The 15207-nt window shown below is 39.3% G+C and overlaps 1 protein-coding gene across 5 annotated transcripts in view; it reads right to left on the minus strand.

Moving 5' to 3' along the window:
- Window positions 1–15207, minus strand: part of HDAC11 (histone deacetylase 11) — a 35326-nt gene that overhangs the window by 15713 nt on the left and 4406 nt on the right. For 4 of the 5 annotated variants that reach the window (XM_072347198.1, XM_072347195.1, XM_072347197.1 and 1 more), the window contains exons 3-4: window positions 4901–5049; window positions 1469–1569 (exon numbers count right to left, since the gene is read on the minus strand). In XM_072347198.1, coding sequence (XP_072203299.1) covers window positions 1469–1569; window positions 4901–4967 — 168 coding nt within the window. In that variant the 5' untranslated portion in view covers window positions 4968–5049. Of the gene's footprint in view, window positions 1–1468; window positions 1570–4900; window positions 5050–5414; window positions 5519–15207 lie in introns of those variants that run through there. The other variant, XM_072347194.1, reaches the window with a different exon arrangement.

The following is a 15207-nucleotide window of genomic DNA, read 5'->3' on the forward strand; positions in this document are numbered from 1 at the left end:
AGTACAACAAGCTGATTATCCAAAGTCCAATCACTACCTTATGGACCTAAGTTCTGGAAAGAGTACTTAGGGAGGAGTAACTTCAGTTCAAAAGACCAAATTTTGCTATAAGGATTGTTCATGTTCCCTTAAGCAGGCAATCAGGGATACTCTTTATCCTAAAGGAGAACTGACTGTCAATATCCTTCATCTACTTTGCACTTAGCATTCTGTTTCTATTCAACCAAATCCCAGCCCATCCCTAGGACAGCTTCTTCAGCTGAGATAGCACATATCATCTCCCTGTGCAAGTGCGTGGGAATTCTGTACCAAATTCATGCTGAAATTTTAAATGAGGAGTACTCAAGTGATTCATTAAAGAGATCCAGAAGCTTCCAGAACGCAAGCATTTTTGCAATCTTCAGAGGTGATAACATAAAATGATATCATTCATTGGTAAGTCTGTATTTGTCTGTATTAAAAATAAAATAGCACAGTGGACTTTACACACGGCAGCATACAGGAAACCATGGGCAATTCCATGTAAACAAAAAATAACACTGCAAGACAAGTGAACACCTATCTCTGCTGCTTAGTAGGAGTTTGCTGATATCTTCTAATTGCTGTAGTTGTAGGAACTATGGTCTCAAATAAAGGAGAACTAGAAACAATTAAGAATATCTGAAAGTATAAGACAGTATTGGTTTTGAACACCAGGAAACAATTTATCAGCCAATTTTCAGTGAAGACACCCTACAGGTACTAAAAATACTATTGTATTTCAAACTGAGCTACGCACATTACACTCTGCTTGAAAGAGGTGACTCAGTAAAAAGAGGTGGGTGGCTCAATAGAATTAAAAGCTCAATATCGAGAATAGCAGCAATAAGATCAAATCTAATGATGTATGAAATTACAACTTCATAGCTATGAATGAAGAGGCCTAAGCAAACAACAAAGAAATAAAAGCAAAAAAAGTCAGACAAATCATAGATTCTTTACACACAAAAAAAGCCACCAACATCTCAGAAATAACAATACAAGTGATTTTACACTGTAGAAGGGCAAATATGACTCAAAGTAACTTATTCTGAATGACAAAACGTAAGATTATTTTGGTAGCAATTGAACAGATCAACATGAGGGGAAAAGATGTTTCACTAGAAGTGTAACGACAGAAGGATCAGCACGATAGGAAGGTGCTATAATGGAAGGGAAGAAGATGGCTCACCCATATCAGAAGATACATTAAACTTTACTGAAACATGCCTACGTAAGATGGTAGAGACTCTCCCATCCCTCCCCTCCACTTTGGCTTGTCTAATATTTTCACTGTTCTCTCTCAGTATTCACAATGACAACACTAAATTCAACACTTGTCACTACTCTGTAAAAGTTGATTTTATACTGAATCCAGTGGGATATCTGTTGTGCTTGGCACTAACTCTAGGCACTTTGTTCGAAAAGCACATTACTTTAAGTACAGCACCTTTAATTTATTAAGGTAGCGCCGTGTGTGAACAACCAAAAGGTCTTCATCAGTAGCCTCCCGTGCTTGCACAATCAAGTCATCTCCAATTAGTTTTTCTTCTGAAACAACAGGAGAAAAATTATAATTGTTATTGCATACCATATAGCGCTCCCATACTCCATCTGGTGAAAGAAACAACTTTGAACTTAATTCCTACATCTGTAATGGAAATCACTGCAACCACTATTGCTTACTCAGTGTTTTCCAAATACATACTCTCTACACATATAAGCTCTTAAATTAGAACTTATCAATTATTGTTTTCCAGCTAGTTTTCACAGTGTGTTCATGGTAACCTCGCGTTTCAACTGAAAGAATAAATAAGTAGCAACAGACGATGGACAGGCAAGAAAACTTACAAGGTTCCTTATAGTCTAAGCCTTGATATGCTTGGGAACTCTCAGTGTTCATGCCATCAAATATTCCTTTAATATGATCTTAAATTCTACAGTTGATAATAGTATCAAATGCTATAAAAGTAGAATGGTGCACACACACAAATCAAGACTAAAAACAACTTAATTTCTTGGATGTTTATGGACATGAACACTTACTGTTAATTGCAATATTTCTGTCACGTCCTTACCTTCATTTAATTCCAAGAAATACCAACGAACAGCTATTAATTCTTTCCCTTAGAGAGCAAGAGATAGTTCATTTTAAAACTGCTTTTACAGGAGTGATATTTTGTAACTCACTCCAAGATTTCTGGATGTGAACAATACAAATGTTTACATCTGGGTATACTTGCCAGAAAGTTCAGTTCCAGCCTACATTGACTAAAAAAGCCAAGCAGTGCAGAAAAACAACATTGCTTTGCAAAGGATCACTACAAATAACAAATACCAGACAGCAATGCTGATCTTCCCAGACAAGTTTTAATATTTAACTGCTGCAGGGCTGCAGATTTTCAAGACTGGACCTTTTCTTCAATTTTAAACTTGGCGGGAGGGAACAACTCAAATGGAAAAGATTTTGTTCTTAGTGTTAAACAAGCACAGCACCTGCAACAATATTTATTCTGGCAAGCTTACAGTTCCCTGGACTGCACTTGAGAAGCATTTCATTCACTCACATCAGACATAAAGCCAACGTGCTAACAGCTTCATTCTTGAAGGAGAAAGTAAGTATATGAGGATTTTCACTGGTGATTTTTCTAGAAGATAGTAGGAAACAGCACAGATCAGGTGTTACCAGGAGTTGCTATAGAGCCAGAGAAAACCGGGAATGTCATAATGCACCCTGTGGCTTTTCTCTTTAACAGTGAAAAGAGGGTTAAATGTTTGGGAAAACTGGTTTTCCATGAAAGACAAGTGTGAAGAGTAGAGATTTCACACAGAACTAGAAAAAAAAGGCTACACGGGGCAGGAGCAGAGAGGAAAAGGTTCTGAATAAGAAAACGGTCATGGAATCCAAGACTTTGATAGTAAAGATCATCAGAGGTCAGATCCAAAACATTGCTAATAAATGGTGTTGGAAGTCATTTAACCTCAGTTAAATGAATACAAGGGAGCCTAGAGTAGGAAGGGCAACATTTCACTAAGAAAGATCATCAGCTGAAGAAGTCCCTAGCCCCACATGAGCTGCACAGGCCTGACTCTTGGACAGCCTTTGTTTTGGCATGGGTTTGGGGGGTTTTTTGTTATTTTTTTTCCCCTCTCCAACTAGATGAAAAAACTCAAATTTTAGATAAAGGCTTTAAAGGCTCTGATCCTAATCTTAGTCTTCACACTGGTATTTCCTTGAGGTATTTGTCTACATTTTCAAATTTATTTAAGAAGCAATAATGAGCATCAACACAAAGTTCTTCTTGCCACAAGGGGGGTTTCAAAGCTCCCCATTGATATTATCAAAATAGAATCATGAGGTTGAGAAAGATTTAGATAGGTTGCATGGATGCTTCACGCTGAAAACTGCCATTTGTCAGTAGACTGCCTGCAGTCTCATGAGTAAAATACATTACAGCCCACAACAAGGCAGTCATCAACAGCAGCGGTTTCCCAAGTCAGACATGCACATTGGCTAGAGCAAAGTGTACATGGTACCATGGTACTCTCAAACTGCACGGCAGGTTTTGCAAGCCAAACTGTAAGCTTGAAGCTAACACAGTAATGATTTGCGATTTTGGCCAGAAAACTGAAGTCTGCATTTCATTTTGGATCCAGGTTCAGTCCTCAAAAAGAAAGAAGAAAATGGAATTGCAAACAGCATCTGTCTTCAAGAGGAAACTCAATGGAAATATTCTCATACACGTGTACGTACACTGCAAGAAAAGGCAAGAATCATCACAACTCTGTTGAAGTCTAAACACGGCACTGAACTATGCACATACAGCACCTGACTCAGGCTGTGCTTCAAGACTCAGGTGCTCACTTCAGGGGTAGAAATTTTTCTCATTCTACATGCATCTTTCTTGTAAAGGTCAATGTATGGGAGATTGGTAATCACAGCCTGAACCTCTGATTAATCAGCTGAGGCAAGTGTGGGGTCAGCTGTGGGAGCACAGGTGAGAGTGATGTAGCTGTGCTCCCGGAAGGGGTGGAGCTCGACTCCATCCCCTCTGAGATCACATTTAAGGGCTGACTCCCACTGAGGGAGCATCTCTTGGAGATTGCTCTCCAGTGAGGACTGCCCCAGCTTCTTTGGCTAAGGCACCACCACTGGTGAGTTTCCCTTTGCTTATTCCTTCTGTACATTTGTTACCATCTTTGCTACCATCTGTATATTAACAACCAATACAGTCAAACAATGAAATGCTCTACAGTTCATGCTTGTCTTCTAATCCCAAAGCCCAGAAACACTTTAACATTGTCTAACACATTGCTATGCTTACATTTCTCCTTAATCCTTTTTACTCAGCCCTGTAAAGTTCTAGGCCAGAATGGAATCCACCAAGCTGGCTTCTCTAACTAGTATTATTCACGCCGCTGCGAAGAGCAAGATGTTTAATGAGCTTGAATTTTCAATCACATTTCATGAGTTTCACTCTGCACAGACACCATAACTGAGACAAAACTGGGCTTTGTTCAGTGGAGCGAGCAAGAACCTACATTTCCAAAGGACTGTGAAATAAACCTTTGTATTAAAATGCCCTGCTGTAGGATGCTTGCTCCAACAATTTCATCTGTTTAATGTGCAACATCTTCAACAAAGTACAATACAGAATTCAACCCACCAAATTCTGCCATCAGCTTCTTTGGATTTACGTCTGCAGATGCTTAAACATATTAAAGCACTCCAATGATTAACGTGCATAGTTTAAGTCTATACAAGGAGCAATAATAATGTAAAGTCATTATTACACTGGCAGTTATTACCATTAATTATTGGCATTAATAAGATTGGTTCATTCAAATGTTGGTCTATGTGGTGGGTTTTTGTTTGTTTTACCTTTCAAGAAGTTGATCACTTTTCCCCATTTCCCTGCATCAAACGGATGTAGTTTCTCCAGTCCCATGAATGTGATGTTATAGTCTGGGGAATACACGATAGGCCAGCAAGTTGGTGGAACACCTTCATATAACTCGGTTCTGTGAGGCCTTGAAAAGCAAAACCCAAACTAATTACCATTTTTAGTCAATTGTTTATGCACCTGAATATTTTTCACTCCCGCACCCTACAGTGTAAGAGCAGCTCCCCGGACGCACTGTGCCCCCTCTCCTGCAATGAGAAACGGCCCGGACTGCAGGAGCCGGGGGGACATGAAGGGACGGGACGCAGCCGCTTCCTGAACGCCCCGCCAGGTGAGTGCCTCCCGGCTCCGCCCCACCCGCCGCCGGGCCCCGGAGCCGAGCAGGCCTCCGCCGGGCCTGCGCGCGGCCCAACCCTCAGAGCCGCCCGCTGCCGGCACAGCCCCCGCCACAGCACCGGGCTCGGCCCACCCGTAGCCCCCGGCCGTACTCACATCCCCGCTTCGGGATGGGGCGCGCCGCGAAGCCGCGCAGGGGAAGGGTCGCCCCGCGGCCAGGCACCGCCAGCCCCAAGGCCCGCCCGCCGCGGGCGGAGACAGGGAGGGGCCGGGCCCAGGCAGGCGGGCGGGGAGTTCCCTTGTTGGGCCGGCACTGCCCAGGAGGGAGCAGCTGCTGCCACAGCCACCACGTGCAGTAGGATGAGATCCAAGGCAAAAGGCACCGAGAGTACTTCAAAAACCCTGCTTGAACGTACACAAACAGCATTTCTTATGCAACTGTACAGCTAAATCAATAGCACCATCACGAGAAACTGCCCATCGATAGCAGCAGTATCTGTCAAGCAGCACACGAGGCACAGAAGCAATCAGGAGGCACACCGCCCCTCTGTGAAAGCTGCAGACAAATATCTCGCCTTCTAAATATGCCAGCTTAGGCTGGCCTTCATTTTGATGGATTCCTGGATGTCACCTCAGCCTTAATAGTGCAGCAGGAGACCATTATCCCAACAAAACATTCCATCCCTTTGACATTATCTTTTAATTAACGGGTTTTGTTCCAGCCCTTCCTGTATGTGCCTCAGTGTTAGTTCAAGCATCCCCACCTTTAATCTTTGTTTCTAACCATCTAATGCTGGATGCTTAATTAGAGTTGTTTGATTCATTAGTTCCAAGTATGTTATTTCATTTTCATTTAAACTAACTCCTGAACTTAAATTAAATCACATTTGCAGACAGGAATTTGTTGGTAAATAGTTCTTCAGGTGCGTTCTGCCATTTAGCGTTCATATAAAAGTAAGACAATTAATTACAGCCCAGCTTGTACAGTGTATCGATGTTCTTTTCAGACTGATAGCTCTATTTTTGCAAGACAGAGGGAAAGATTTGCCCCTTTTCAGTTCTACTTCTGTAGAAACAAAGTAGAACTTCAATAGTTTTGACAACATTATGGATAACAGTGGTGCTCTGTGCTAAGGGAGTTTATTAATTGCTGCATACTCGAAAGCACAGACATATCATTGTTATAACAAATAACCTGCAACTTATTAGCTCTCAAGGTTGGCCTGTTTAATTTGCTCTTTATCATCCAGGAAATCATTCATTTCACGTTGAAAACCATAAAAAACACCTTTGGGAGGCGAAGACTCCTTTGCAAAGGGAAATACTATATAATGTGGCTTCAGATTGATTGATTTCTCCCCCCCCCCCTCCCACTCCAGATAACAACCCTGGCCTTCCCAGAAACTCTTTTTAGGCTGTTGATGTGATTTGGCCTCTTTGAAGGGATCTGCTTGTGCAGATCCATTTGGAGAAGGGTGCTGGAGTCCAATTTACTAGCAAAGCCTTACTTCAGCAAATAGAAAGATGTGTCTGAATAGAGTCCTGTAGGAAAGAGACTGCCTGGTCAGGCCACCAGTAACTGTATGTTTATTACATCCGTTCATGTAATTTGTTTCATATTCAGGAGAATGAGGGAAATTGGTGAATGACCTCATTTTTGAAGTGACGGCAAAAGCTGTTCAATAGTTTCTCAAACTCGCACAGAAAAGAAATTGACTTGAGTTACAGTGCTTCATTTTGCTGAAATGACTAATATTTGATGAATGGTGAAACATAAGGATTTTTTCCAGATTAAGAAACAATGAAGTTAGAGACAAGAGTGCCAGCAAATCCATGTTAATATTGGGACTATAGATCCAGTTCTCCATAATCTGCACGTGATTAATCCTTTGGGTCACTTGCAAATTACTGCACCGTACAGTGCTATTGTAACCTCAAACTACCCTGTTGCAGACTGGGACTTTTTTTTTTTTTTAATAGAAATTCATTAATTAAAGTTTCTGTAGAAACTCATCTAATTTTTTCCAACTGGAAAACAGTATTTTGAGGAACCTGCGCTTCTTTAATCCCTTTGATCCCGAGGGCTTTGATCTGCCACGCGATGACATGACTGAGATCAGACATTTACTTCCACAGTGTGCAAAAAAATGTGGAATTATTGATTTGTATAATCCAGCAGAGCAGAAAAGGCCTGTGCTTTTTATAGCTCATAAACTGATACTGTTCTCTTCCCTCACTGTGGTACCAAACAGCTGGAAATGCAAGGCCTGAAAGCTCCTTAAAGACACAATTATTCTTCTCACATTCTTATCTTTGCTGTTACTAGTGTAAGTCCTTCTCCCTTGCTGAATTACATCTAACTGAAATCCTCTGGTTTTAAAACAATAGAGTATGATACCACTAGCCACCACTTTGTGCCTTCAGAATCATATCTTCACAATGAGAGACAGACTATCTCAATAGAATTCAGAGGATACAAATCCCAGCAATGATTTATTTCAAGAAGTCCTTAAATTGCATTTTCGAATTCACGGGAGTGGCTCAGCTTAGAGCCTTAAACGAACCACTGAAAGAAGCCTGAGGCTTAAGTCACTTTCATGCAGTGTAAACATTGACAAATCAGTACCAAACTAAAGAAAGCTGTATTGAGTACAATGAGATGCTTTCTAAAGCAACAAATGTTTTCAAAGAAGAAATCAGAGGCCCCTTGAGAGGTGCAGCAAACTACTTAGCAGGGTGAGCAGGAACATGGAGGAGAAACATGACGAAGTTAATAATGCACTGTCTATTGTCTCTGAATAATAATTAACACGTTCAACTAAGCACATTTAGTTGATTTTTTTTCCCCCCTTCACCAAGTGCTCTATCACCAGTTCAGCTGTGACATAATAGTCCCCCTACAATTTCCATTAACCACTTCAATATTTTCTTACTTCTGTGCTAGCTTTAGATTCATAAATTGCAATGGAGTAATGCCACGAGATATCCTGAAGGAATTTCAACGTCAACATTTGCTTGAGCATAAACAACCAAAGCAAAGGAACGACAGAACTAGGAAAAAGCACACAACAGCCTCAATAACACCTTAGCCTTGTTCCAGGCTTTAAAGGTTTTATTAGCTCCGAACTATTCAGAAATTCTATTGCAGAGCCAAAGGCCTTAAAATAAAGTCTCCCACAGGCACCAAGAAAAGTTTACACATTTGGATGAGAATGTCTTGCCATAAGTAGACTGAACCTTTTTAATCTCACTGTGTGACTTAAAGATTAATTAACATATAATCAGACTCAAACCGTATTAGGCATCATAAATTAATATCTACATTTCAAAGGACTTGTTTTAATAAATAGGTAGCTAATATAGTCCAGCACATTAAGACTGGTAGGAAAAGACAGATATTTCAGTTGCTGAATGTTGATGATGCAATGATTCTAAGAACATAGGAATGGTAAAACATATTTGAATAATATAGACCTCTTATACCACCTCTTAGAGGAGGTGGAGTCGAGCTTCACCCCTTCTGGGAGCACAGCTACATTACTCTCACCCGTGCTCCCACACCTGACCCAACACTTGCCTCAGCTGATTAATCAGAGGTTCAGGCTGTGATTACCAATTTCCCATACACTGTCACACTGATAACAATCCTTATAAGACTTCCCAACAGTATTCTTAAATTCCCCTTTTCAGTCTTCAAGTAACATTTTTATAAAGTGAAATTCACTGGTATTGATCCAGAACTGGATATACTGCTCACAGAAATTAGAGCAAGCAGACAAGGCTCTGCAACAGCTTAACTCCTAAAGGAAGCCAGAAATCTTTGAAGCAAAGATAAGCCCTACCAGCAAGTAGATAAAGAGCCAGAGGAGAGCCCACATTAGCTCTGCATGTAGGGCATGATTCTGGGGTGCTCTGGTGGGTGGCTGGAGTGGCTGTCAGCCAGAACTTACACAAAATCCAGTAGGGGCAAATTCTACTGCTTGGCATTCCCAGAGCTGGAGCAAGACCTGCATTTATTTTCCTCAATAAAAACAAACAGATAGAAATCCCAGCACTTCTTGGCCTTATTGCAATTTTAAAAGAAATCATATAAGCCAAGGAACATTTTAAATATACGTATCACGTATATAAAGTGATAATAGAAGTATCTTGGGGACAAATATAGACTTAGCACATCCTGCTCCAGTCCTCGTTTAAGCAACACTTGCTTTTTGGAAAGCGTCAAAGTCAGGGATCCTTCATAGCGTTCACAAAGAGAAAGAGAAATTCAGAGAACAGACAATCCCCTTCTGTTTTCCACACCATCTGACTGATTATCATAACTGAAGTGAAACAAACCCATGTTTTTTTTAACTATCTTAACAAAAATTTTCTTACTGCGTAGGGAGCAACTCATCTCTTACTTTTATTCCACAGGAAGTTATTTTGACAAAGATGTGCTGATCACATAACATAATAGTAACAAACCTCCCTCATTTCTGACACTAATAGGCTGCTCATCTGTTGAAGCATGTCAATGACCAGCAATTAGCAGCCTTCTCATTTAGCTACTGTGATTACACCCATTCTTATATTAGGATGGCATTAATTGCAGCTTATACCATCTTGATTTGTGGCACGTGGTGATTAAATGTAGCAGCAGGGGGTGGTGGTGGCGACTTCTCTTACTTCCTTCACCACTAGAAAAGCTGGGAAAAAGCAAAGCAAGACAATGGCTGAGGCAGTTCAGCTCCCTGACCCACCACGTGCTGCAGGTTTCCATTTCTTCTTCCCACTCAGTCTTACTTCATATGTTTTCTGTGTGTGGTTGTTGTTTGTTTTAATTTCTAGGATATTTTTAATTGAACTTGTCTGTATGTTTTGTAACAGCCTGTCTTCTGGTAAGCTATTGGTTTATTTGAATGTCTAATATCTAGAATATCTAACTTCAGAAAGAGAAGATTGAGTTGTTCTCAGCATGAAATAAACTGTACATAATTTTTACTCACATTGATGCCTGAATTGTGGTATGCTTTGTGTTGGACAGTGCTTCATCTTTCCTATTCCTGGAGAGCTGATTGACTAGTTGTGATGTAGTCAAAGATAAATACTGTTTATCCCTTTCTAATTCTGGCACAGTAGATGCTAATTTGACTTGTCTAGAAAAGGATCCTACTTCCTGGTTGTCTGCCTTGGAACACTGAACTGTTTACCCGCCTTGTTAATTATTAGACAGCCATATTTCCCTACTGTTTAGGTAAATAAGGAAGAAAGAAATAGCCAGATGGATGGAGGGGCAGGGGGTGAAGATCAGCTTAATGTGAAGACAAAACTTTGGACAACTTCTGCTTTTCAATATCAGATATATAGCTGTTGGGTCTGAATGTGTACCAACCCAGTACCAGTGGAGCAGAGCGCAGTCTGTAACAAGACTCAGGTCACTCTATGCAAAATGCCAACATTTTGCTATAGCAAATGCAATCAATCATGAATTCCAGACTCTATTTCCACTTTTCAGGTACATTTATTTCACATCTCTGGATCAATTTAAAGCAAAATACGTAATTTAAGTATAACAATTCACAGAGCTTACAGGGTACAAAATAAATGTGTGCATAAATCTGCTAAGGGGCAAATTGCCTGTGATTATAATGATGCAATTTCATAAAAAGAATTTAGGAAGTCAATAAAATATTTAGTTCCGTTACAGATGGTTATTGCACTGAAGGAATATTTTGAGCTCTGTTTAGTTGCTTTTAATTAAATTATGTCCTTTACAAGAAGATATAGGATTAAGAAAAGGGCACAGTTAAGAGACTGAGCTATTGCTTAATATTTGAATTATGAAGCGTATGTTATTTTTGCAAATATAGTACTTGCACAAGCACATAGTTCTGCAGCATAACTAATCTCCTTAGTTCATTGCAAGATGAAACTCAGACATAAATTGGAAGGAAAAAATGGTTATGGGGCTTTCAGTGTAATTTTTCTCAGTAGATTTGCATTACAATCCTTAAAACTAAGCAGATGCAAGATCAGATCTGAAAGGAAATTCCTTGAGGGTCAAATGTATTCAGAACTCAGTAAAACAAAGTACATAGTTTGACAAAGCTAAGCAAGCATTGGGTTGTTTATTTACTTATTTGAATTCTAAATTAAAAAAAACATCCTTCATTATTTATACAGACAAGAGATGATTTTTCTGTTTTTTACCAAGTGTTTTTCAATTTGAAAGGGTCACTTTCCAATTTAGCCAAACGTTAGTGAATAATTTAGTACCTTTCTCTGCTGTCCTGTCCTACTAATTATTTAGAACCAAAGAGTTCAAATATTCTCATAATAACAAATCTTTCTTTACTCAAATAACAGCTTTGAGTCTGAATATTACCAATTAAAACAGTCAGTTATGGGCAGAGATGATTATAGAACAGCCTGGGTTGAGACTGAACCACAATGATCATCCAGATCCAGATCATCCAGATGGCATGGCATTTCTGGGGCTCTTAGCTGGGACTCTCCAAGGGTTTTACAAGTTTTAAGTGGAACACCATAGTGGTAAGTTTAGTTATTATTTGTCTGTTTCATCCTAGTTCATCCACCTTTTTTACAAGAGAGAAGCAAGAACAAGCGTTTCACAGAGTTCAACTCACAAAAGCATCTGGTCTTGTAGAATTAGTGTTGCTTATATCATAACTAACCTTAGCATGTGTAATGCTAATAAGCTCATAGGTTCCTGTCCCTTTATCCTCTTATTAATACACTTGTTATGTAAAGAGCTGCTCTGAGATAGTGAAAAGTTCCTCAGAAGGAATTAAAGCCAATAAAAAAAGCAAGTTGGGGGGAAAAAGGAGAAAGCAAACATGCCACTGGGGTCCAAAGAGAGAACATTTAGAGAGAACTTAAAAAACAGCATCACCGAGATGCCAGTCAGTGAGGAGAAATAAAATGAAAGAATGATGGTGCGCAGGGTAATCACATAGGAATAAAAGTGAACAGATGAGATCTTGTAGAGATCAGATCTTCTTAGTGCAACAGAAATCTGTTCAAGAGAATATCACTAAATGGCACTACGCTTGATTAAACAGAAGCAAAGGAAGAGAAACACTGTTCAGATTCCAGCTTTACCCAGAATGTGTTACAATGAAGGGTTTAGAGCTTCTTGCATTGGAAAAAAACAGACTTCAAGATGGACTTCCCAATTATCATATTGTATCATTTTTATGCTTTCCCCCCCCATCACATCTCATTTTATGGAGATTTTGACTGCTACTGAGCACTGGGAAGAATTTCTATACTGTGCTGGATGTTCCTTTTGCCTTTTGGAATTAGTGTGATAAGTTAGAACAGAACCACGCATACAAGCAGTTCAGAATTTTCATTCTTATGTGCACTAGGCTACATTTGTCAACGTCTGACTGTCATCAAGCATTATGCTGCCAATTTGTCTACTTCTGTTTCCGTGAAGCTCCTCACAGCCTCCTCTTATAAAGACTTACATTAAACAATTTTGTCATCTGCAAATCCTGCTGACCTCATTTTTTTTTCTCCTACCCTTCATTTCTGCCTTTCCAGATAATTAATGAATATATTAAGTACTAACTATAATACAGATCCTTGGGACATACTAATATTAACCTCCCGCTGAATTGAAAACTGACAGCCTAATGAATTAAATTCTCCACATAAGAATGGTGCAGCGATAGGAAGTCAGAATGAGTTGTGCTTCATCCCTAACCTGAAGAAGAGGGAGGGGGAAAAAACCCATTAAAACAACCTGCAAATTTGTTAAAAGTACTTTGGCAGAAATATGCTTGCAAGCCCAAAACTTACTTGGGTATATGAAAGAATCATACAGCCAGAGACTCAGGAAGGACAATCTGTAGATCTTAGAGCTAATTTGAACAAGATGGTGCAGTTGCTCTTCATACTTTAATCTGTAAGTAGATTTTAATATATACATAACATTGTATTCTGGTGTGTATTGCAGAACCTCCTGTGTTTTCTACTATTGCTGCACTGCAGTAAGTTAAATCTTCTTTGGAAGAACTCATTACTGAAATAGCAGAATTTGTGTTATGTTTCTTCAAGGTCAGCAGGAGTCCCTGATTTTTTTGGTACTTGTGTGATCTTAGAGTGGAAAGTAAATTCTAATTTTACATTTGAAATGCATGTTACATACTGCACGCATGGAAAAACACAGAGGTATCTTACTGACTAGGTAGGTACAGAAGCCCTTTAGAGGTGCGGCATCACTTTGAACATTGTGTGCAGTTGTGGGTCCACAATATAAAAAGGATTTTAAGATACACGAATACATTGAGAGGAGGGTAACAAAGGAGATGAAAGGGCTGGAAGGCATGTCCTAGGTGAGTAGAGGCTGTCAGACTGGACAAAAGGAAAAATTTCTTCACCATAAGGGTGATCAAACATTGCTTCAGGCTTCCCAGAAGAGGTTTGTTCCCCATGCACGTTAGTGTTTGAGAGGCATTTGTATAATGCTATCATTACCAGTGCTAGGATAAGCAAAGTCAAAAGACTCAAAATACTTCTGCTGGAAGACAGAAGAGATGCTGGAGCATAATAAATTGTCCCATGTTGGTGTTTAAAGCGTAGAAAATAAGAAAACAATTCAGAACAGTGTTAACATTTAGAAAGATGTAGAACGACTGTACTTGATTGCCCATTTAACATTTCTGAGGTGTACATACCATAATATGAAACCAAGTAACCTTGAAAAGATCATAATTCATTTTCCTTATTGCCATTACCTAAGTCATTAAACATATTCATAAGCCTATTTATACATTTGACTAATTGTTTTCAAGATTTAAGACTTCTGCGATTTCCTAAATTTCCCTGATGTATTTAAGGGGAAACAAAGGTTGGGATGTTTGTTTGTTTGTTACTCATCTATTTCTTGTGAATTCTCATCACTCATGCATTCATTCAGTTGTTCAGTGAATAGCTCATTAATATGATTTCAAGCTCTGTAAAAAGGCACACTGAAAAAAACACTATTATGTAACACTTTGAAAAGAGCTATAAATAGGCTTCTTTAATAACCATAAATTTACATTAGAAAGGTAGATAAATTCTGATGTTTAAAAACGTTTATTTTTATCTGATGTTACTGTTTCATAATCTCAGTGTTATCAGACACATCCTGAATAACTGAGTAAGCTCTCGGTGTTTTATACTATCTGGGAAAGTCTTGCATATCAAATGGGTTTATACAATAGGAATAGAGATTTATAAAGAGCTACATTTCTCTTCTGAGACTCCATCACGCTTACCTGGTACACATTTAGAAAGTACCCATGGCATCCAGGGCAGACCAGATAAAGCAATGAATGACAGATTTGGCTCTGATTTAACTGATGTCTCTAAACAAAAGTGGTCCCTTCTAAATAACTTGAAAGAAATCAACTTTGCTGGAACTTAACACTCTTTCCTTATTACCATTAACTGGCTGCCTTGATTTTAGTAATTTCCGGAATTTATGCCTTCCTTTGGCCAAACATCTTCTCATGATGCAGCTTGGAAAGAAAATACTGGCAGACAAAACCAAAGTGTTCAGTTTTATAGTTGCTATAAATTCATCATTAGTTTTGCGGAGAATAGTTGTAAGGCTGAGAGCGTGCTCATAAAATCTTCAATATGCGTATGAAGACACAAAAAGTCTAATACAGTAAATTGAACATGATAACTCTACTAGCAGAGAAAGCAATAAAGAAATAATTGAAAAATGAATGTTGCTTTATATACTCTGTGCCTATGATATCTATTGTAAAGTAATGAAATGCAATGCACTCTCTTGCAATTCAATCTCCGTAGCAGCAGATCAGAGACCTGACAGAGGCAGGTACCTAAGCCACACACCTCTAACAGCAGGACTGATGTGTGCTCAGTGAGCGTTCTGCCAGTCAGGCTTAACAGCTGTGTAATGTTTCCACACTGGTAAGAGCTTTCA

This window comes from Excalfactoria chinensis, chromosome 12 (genome assembly GCF_039878825.1).
Source record: "Excalfactoria chinensis isolate bCotChi1 chromosome 12, bCotChi1.hap2, whole genome shotgun sequence".
NCBI lineage: Eukaryota > Metazoa > Chordata > Aves > Galliformes > Phasianidae > Excalfactoria > Excalfactoria chinensis.